At 49.6% G+C, this 6,927-nt stretch overlaps 1 protein-coding gene across 1 annotated transcript in view; it reads right to left on the bottom strand.

Annotated features, from left to right (window-relative positions):
- Positions 1 to 6,650, bottom strand: part of LOC126576399 (uncharacterized) — a 6,995-nt gene extending 345 nt beyond the window's left edge. The window contains exons 1-3 of the mRNA XM_050237658.1: positions 6,295 to 6,650; positions 617 to 967; positions 1 to 536 (exon numbers count right to left, since the gene is read on the bottom strand). The exon at positions 1 to 536 is cut by the window's left edge and continues 345 nt beyond it. Of these exons, the coding sequence (XP_050093615.1) occupies positions 337 to 536; positions 617 to 967; positions 6,295 to 6,430 (687 nt within the window). The 5' untranslated portion in view covers positions 6,431 to 6,650 and the 3' untranslated portion in view covers positions 1 to 336. The remainder of the gene's footprint in view (positions 537 to 616; positions 968 to 6,294) is intronic.
- Positions 6,651 to 6,927: the final 277 nt, after the last annotated feature.

The following is a 6,927-nucleotide window of genomic DNA, read 5'->3' as shown; positions in this document are numbered from 1 at the left end:
CTGTCGTTATCAATTTCAGCAGTTCACTGGTTTATTCCATAGTTCATACATATACAGGGGAGCTACAGTCTCGGTTTGGAAACACACAGACGCACACAACATGGAAACAAACGATAAACCTCGCTCCTAATCCGACGTATATCCAGCAGGATAATGCAGTGCAGTGGGTAGTAGCTTAGTCGGCGTGTGTCTGTGTAGTAACACGTAGTGTAGCGGTGCAGCGTGCGTTTTCTTGAATCTAATTGATGATTGCTGACATGTTGCCCACGTGGCGCACGGGCGGGACGATACGAACAACGAGCAGGGGCTGGGCTGGACTGGGCAGGGGCACCCTGCTTACTGCGAGTACTCGTTGATGACGGCCATATCCTCGGACAGATCGTGCTTCAGACCGTTCCGGGCCGGAACGCTCAGCTCGTTCACCTCCGGGAAGAAGCGCTTGTTGAAGGAGAACCGTCCGAACCGGTCGATCTCGTCAAAGTTCCGCTTGCCGATCGCGGCCACCTCGTCACCGTTCAGGCGATAGTTGAAACCAGCTGGAATGCAGAAAAGTAAGAAAGGTAAGAGAGAGAGAGAGCTAGTTTTGAAGGAGCATGTTGCCCCACCGGCTGCTCACCATTGAACCGATCGATTTCATCAAAGTTACGCTTGCTCATGCGGCCACTGTACCCGTGATCCATGGTGTACGATGGTTCGTAGTCCAGGTTGCGTTTACCGTTGAACCGGGCGAAGCGATCGATCTCGTCAAAGTTACGCTTCTCGTACATCGGGGCCAATCCGCGCGAATAGTAGTTGTACAGCAACGTCCGGCGGTCCGAATTGTTGAGCGATCGTTTCGTCTTGTACCCACCACCGGCTGAGGCTACCATGGGGAATGCTGGCCGAAGGCTAGCCCCACTATCCGCACCCCCAGCTGCCGCACCTACTAGCTGCATCTTCTCGTCGTTCGCCTTCGCTGAACCTGAGGCTATGGGGATTCGAGTGTTTGATGTTAAAAGTTAAGTTGAAGATCCACGCGCGCGTGTACGTTTCTAGTTTTCTTCGGATCGATTCGTGGTTCCGGGGTAATAGACTTAAGGGCAAGCAGTTTTTTTTTTTACATTTTGCTCATGAGTGAGACTGTTGCGTTCAGGTCTTAGGCTTTATTGTACATTATTGGTTCGTTTGATATAGTTATGCGTTGGTGGCACGAGGTCGTTTTTTTTCTTTCTCCAACGTTTCTTGACGCTATCCGTGGGTTCCTTGGCAGCGACGCACTCATGGTATGCTGCTGCTTTGAATGCTAAGGGGTAAAATATTATGGAGAACGTAAAAAAAACGATTTCGGTAACCATCCAAGTACACACAGCGCGATGCACATGCAAGTCTGTGTCAAAAGCACAATCCACCTGAGATGCTGCGTGCTCTTCGCCGAAGTGTATCGCCGACGTTGGAAGCTGTCTATCAGGACGGTGCGCAGAGGTAAATAATTTTTAATATATTACATACTACCATACTCTCATCGGCCAGGGTGTCATCGTTCGCCACCATCCGCCGATACACCAGTCCCTAACGCCTCTATTTCTATTCTCCAGGCATACGAATCCGGGTGTCCGAGGTTTACTTTTTCAGCAAGTTTCCTCCGCCGATCGAGTCGAGCGAGCGCTTTAGCAGATTGCCCCCTCCGATCGAATCGAGCGAACGCTGATTGCGACCAAAGTGGCCACCGAATCCGATCGGACGGCCCAGTCCTCCATCGATGGGTACTATCCCTTGCTGGTTCATCAGGATTCGGTTGAGGTACAGGTATTCTGAAGGTCAGTCGAACCGGGGAGTAAGGAAGAACAGTGTCAACTCGTCTTCATCACCTTCATCATCATCATTACCTCATCGTGGTGCCATAACATTATTACATTATTACGCCAGGACACGTACACAAGTACACAAGGTAGACGCACAGACGAATGACGAGCACTTTCGGGAGACAGACAATGAATCAACACACAACAGGTGGACACACACGCAGTACACAGGAACGGTACGTAAAGGACAATTTGCTGAGCTTGGTTTAATGCCACCAGCCCTCCCTCCCAACCCATGATTGATTGGGGTTGGTTAGCGATCTAATTAAAATCTCCCCCCCCACAGGTTCCAGACAAACTTGGTTTTCGGTTGATAATAATAGAATGAAACCGGGCTGAATAATTGAGCAACCCATCTGTGGCCACCCACAAAACATGAACATCATCATTATCACTTGCCCATTATCGCTGGCGTTTCACTTTTTCCCTCTCTTATCGGCAGGATCTTAATCCTGAAAGTACAAGCGGTACAATGCTGGCTGGTGTCTGGGTGCGGTGTGGCGAACAGTTGCGATCGTTGGTTATCAATTTCGATGATGAATCGCCGGCGCGTGAGAATGGCGCGCCAGGGAACAGTAAAAAAGTTTTTCGCCAATTTAACGCGATCGTAAACCGGGGTTCTTTGTGGTCGCGGTCGAATAAGCTAGATGCATGGTCTGGTGGCAGCAAAAGTAAGCAAATTTATTAAACGAAAAGCTTCCCACGATATTCGGATCCATCAAATGGAAGCTGCAGAAGCGCGATGAGCAGCAAGAAATGAGAAAATGTGTTCCAAGGAAACATTTTACACAGTTGGATAATGTTTATCTTAACCATTTTTTCAGAACAGTTTACGCTAGTTGAGTGAGCTGCGTTAACGTTTATGAGGAAATATCGGAAACCATCAGAAGTCTGTAATTCGATTCTTACGATGCTCTAAAGGACTCTCAAAATATGAGAGAAGAATATGAGATGTGTGCGAGTCAAACAATTGACAACGAACTACTACCAAAGTGTTGGTTATTATGGTCGTTGTAGAAGAGCAAATTAGCTTCTATTCACTAATTTCAGCACCGCAAATGATGCCACAACACACCAGGAAAGCAATTCCAAATACCGCTTCCCGACGCGTGTGACCCGAACGTTACCTCCGGGATAAGTGAAACGCGTCCGCCTGGACTCCAGCACAATCGGACTCCTGCTCAAGAGGCCCAGCGACTCCCCGTGGTGCAGATGATGCTGATGCGATGATTATTCGAATTAGATCCCTGCCGGTGAGGCGGAGGAACACGCTTGAACGGGCACGCGATGCTACGATAACAAGAAAGTTATTGGCCGGGCAGCCCCCAAAGGCGGGAAAAATCGAAAAATCTTTGGCCAATCCGCTGGGCCATGGGCGTTAAAAAGGGAAAATTATTTCTGCAGCTTCTTCCCAGTTTGTCGGTGTTGTTGTTGTTGTGGCAAAGTGCGAGCGCACCAAAGTTTGTACCATTCTAGCCGCGCGTTTCGCTTGGCCGAACCTCGAGAACCTCGCGGGAGTCTGCACTCCGGACAAAGGTACAAACTCTGGGCCCGGTGTTGCTCCCGGAACTTGTTGGCCCGTAAAGTAGGGAAGTCTAAATGAAGCGAAATGCTTCAACATCCCATTTCGGCGTAGAGTGTACTGCACACTTTACACTCGTTAGCTGGGTGTGATGTGAGTCGTGTCTATAGCCATTGTACAGCAAACTCCATATAAGGATACAATGTTGCGATGCTACCCACGGTGCGGATGCTCGTTCTGCACGCATCACAATTCGATTATCGTCGAAAGGATATTGAGTACGATCGAAAATGGGATAGGACTTCTTTTTGGTATGTTACATTTGAAAACCGAATAGTTGAGCTGCATTCTCTGCAGGTGGTTCTGATGGTGGTTCGTCACGCGCACGTTGGTGGAAACGCGAAACGGATATAAGCACGCGAATTGACACAGATATTTTCGCCCTTACAGGACGCACTCTAGTACGAGCCTCGAGTACCGGCACCAGGCGAGAGACTGAACAGTGGCCACTGTGGATAAGTGGACCGAGTCCGAGTAGCGACCGATGGTCCGAGTTGCAGAAGCGGACGAATAAAGGCGCCAGGACGATTGTTGATGCCGCTGCCGCTGTTGCTGCTTTGTGCGTGCCTGTGGTGGTCATCATCAGCGGCGTTCAAGTGGCCAGCACCAGTTACCATCGAACCGGCCAGCAGGCCACCATGCTGCGTGCCTTGATGATGTTTTCATGTAATTTTAAGTTTGCTTTAGCTCGCCAACTGGAACCAACCAAGCGCAGGAATGGTTCGGTTGACCGAGAGTAGCGTATCGTGGCGACCTCCAACGGTGCCAAACACGTGCTGCTTGCTTACATACAGAGAGAGAGAGAGAGAGAGAGAGAGAGAGAGAGAGAGAGGGAGAGGGGGCTATTACGCATCCTGAGAACGCTCTAATGGGCTTTTCAATTGCAGCAAAACCGAACGGGAAGATGGGAAAGGAAGAAACAACTGATCGGCAAAAACCGTTGCATCATCTCAAACCATCTCCCCTGTTCCGGGAACCACTCGCCCGGATGCGCATTCATTACATTGGTCATCATCGGACAAACACAAACTGGCCGCCCGGTTGGCGTCCGGTGTTTGATTTGTGGATTTCAGCAAAAAAATGACAAAAAAGAAAACTCTTGACGGAGGGATGTGCAATGTTTGGAAAACTCTCCACTGGGCATACGCTGCACCGTGACAAAAAAAAAACCCTCATTCAAATCTATTCTATCAGCACCATCACAACGAAAAAAGAAGAGGAAAAAAACGGAAAACCGTTTTCCAAACTATCACCAAGCAAGTTCGAGGTTGCTGCGAGAAGCGATCGAAGCCAGGCAGGCCGGAGAATGGCACGGAAATCGTGCTTCCGAGTAGGAATCACACGCGCCTCAACCGGAAGTGGCACCAAACGAGGCGGGAAATTGAAATGGTAAGCGTCGTCCGTCGTCCGTCGTCCGTCGCAGGCGCCTCCATTCCACTTGTAAGACAATTCATTGTATCCTTTGCATAATTATATTAGCCCGAGGGAGGGTTTCGGGTTTTTTTTTCGTTTCAACGAAACGGCAACGCGCAATTGTCTCTCGGCCTGTCTCTTGCCTTGAGGACACCCGCCGGGGGTCGGTAGGCACCCCTTCCAGTGCGGCTAACCACCAATTTATGAAAGTGCTCCCCCGCAGCGGGTGGTGCTGGTTGGAAATTAGATTTAAAAATGGAAGCAAAGTTAAAGCCAGTGCTCCAGCTGGTTTCATAAGCATAGGTTAGTGTGTCACCGTTTACACTCGAAACTATTTGTTTAATCAACGCACTGATCCATTATCAATTGTGAACCGAAGGATAAAGGATCAAAATTAATATCCTGCTCATTAGAATCGGCAAATCCCTTACTATCAAACACAAATCCGTTAATACCGCATGATGATGATTCACACAACGTGGTTGGGTGAAATTATTTAAAAATATCTAATGCTTCATCACGTGCCGCTCGCATTTCCATCCAGTGTCCGGCATTCAATTCACCGTGGAATGCGACCAATGGGTGTGTGCGAGTCGGTGAGGAATTTGTTTCGAATTTAATTAAGCTGTCCACACACTACAACCCCGGCATGATGGCACCGGCGGGTTGATAATGTGTGGCCTTGGCATGTGGCATTCCAATGTGGGTATGTATTTTCTTTTCCTGTTGCGCATCTTCAATCTCGTGCACAGTCCCATTTGCATCGCTTCGCAGCCACTGACCACCACAGGACTGGCGTGACCGCTTCTGGCTAGCGGGCGCCTCCATGATGGATTAGGAAGTCGTGGACCACGGGAATTGCCGGGCGCATACCCCGAAGCAGGGGAAAAAAACTGTGTCACTCGCTACGAGTGTGACAGTTCGGTTGGTGTGGTTATGATTAAGGACAACCCGGGCACTCGGTTGCATCCTGTTCGAGTTTAAACATTTGAATTACTTCAGTCTCCTCCACTCGGTACTCCTTTATCTGATAACCATTACTTCATCCTGTAGAGTTCCGGAGGGAGTAAACTCGATTATAAATTACCTTTCCATGTGTGGCATGATCGAAAGCCCTTCTTCCCGTAGACTCATCTGAACTAGTGTGCTTGGGTAAGATCGTGTAAACGGACACAACGACACGGGACACGGGACACGGGACACGGGATGACCGGAACCGCATTCACAGACTCGCACAAAACACGGATTGACGGACGGACGAACGGATTGGGGGGGAAAAAACGGTCACAAGTGCACGCGGACGGATACAGATTTTTGACAGAACGCAAGGACAAAAAAACTCACATCACAAAGGATCAAGTCGTGACAAGAACAGACAGAAACGGTGGTGTTGATGGATCAGAGGGAATTGGAAAGGGGTTGGAATGGAAGGACAATAATATTACAATCTGGTGTTACCATCTCGAAGCCGCTGCAGGTCCTGTAGCTTGGTCATCATCGCTTCCTCTAGCTCCTGATCCTTGACCGGTTGTCCGTGGGCCCAGCTGAGGAACGCAAACAGGAACACACCGCACACGAGATGAAGTCGCACCATGCTGATCAGTTGTGGACTTGGTTCCCCTTTTCTCTCTCTATCTCTCTCTTCTAGGTGCTACTACACCGCACGATATGAAATCCTTTCCGGAAGGAACTTTAAGGAGGTGGAAGAGGAACAGAAGGTCCACTAGTTGATGTGAGATTCTAAGGCGATCTCGGGGCAAAGCTTCAAACACTCCAAACACTGATAGCGCGCCTAGCTGCTCGTTAGTTGATGCTTGGCGTACGATTGTTGCGCTCGTTGGCGTGTGGCCCGTGCTTTTATATGAATCCTGGCGCGCCCTCGGTGGAGCAACAGATGCGCCCATCCGGTTCGGGTGTTCGGCTTTGGTTCCAGCAGCAACAGCTTCTGTTGCTGCTGGTGCTGCAGCTTCGTGAGGATGTTGTTGCCAGTCGTGCCGGTCGTTCGGTTCCGTTGCGTTCGATCGGCCCCGGAAGTTGGTAGCATTGCACGAAGTCCTGCAGCTTGCAAGGAGGACGGGAGGATAGCATTTT

This window comes from Anopheles aquasalis, chromosome 3 (assembly GCF_943734665.1).
Source record: "Anopheles aquasalis chromosome 3, idAnoAquaMG_Q_19, whole genome shotgun sequence".
Taxonomy (NCBI): domain Eukaryota; kingdom Metazoa; phylum Arthropoda; class Insecta; order Diptera; family Culicidae; genus Anopheles; species Anopheles aquasalis.
The sequence above is the reverse complement of the archived record's forward strand: the minus strand, read 5'-3'. Positions and strand labels throughout refer to the sequence as shown.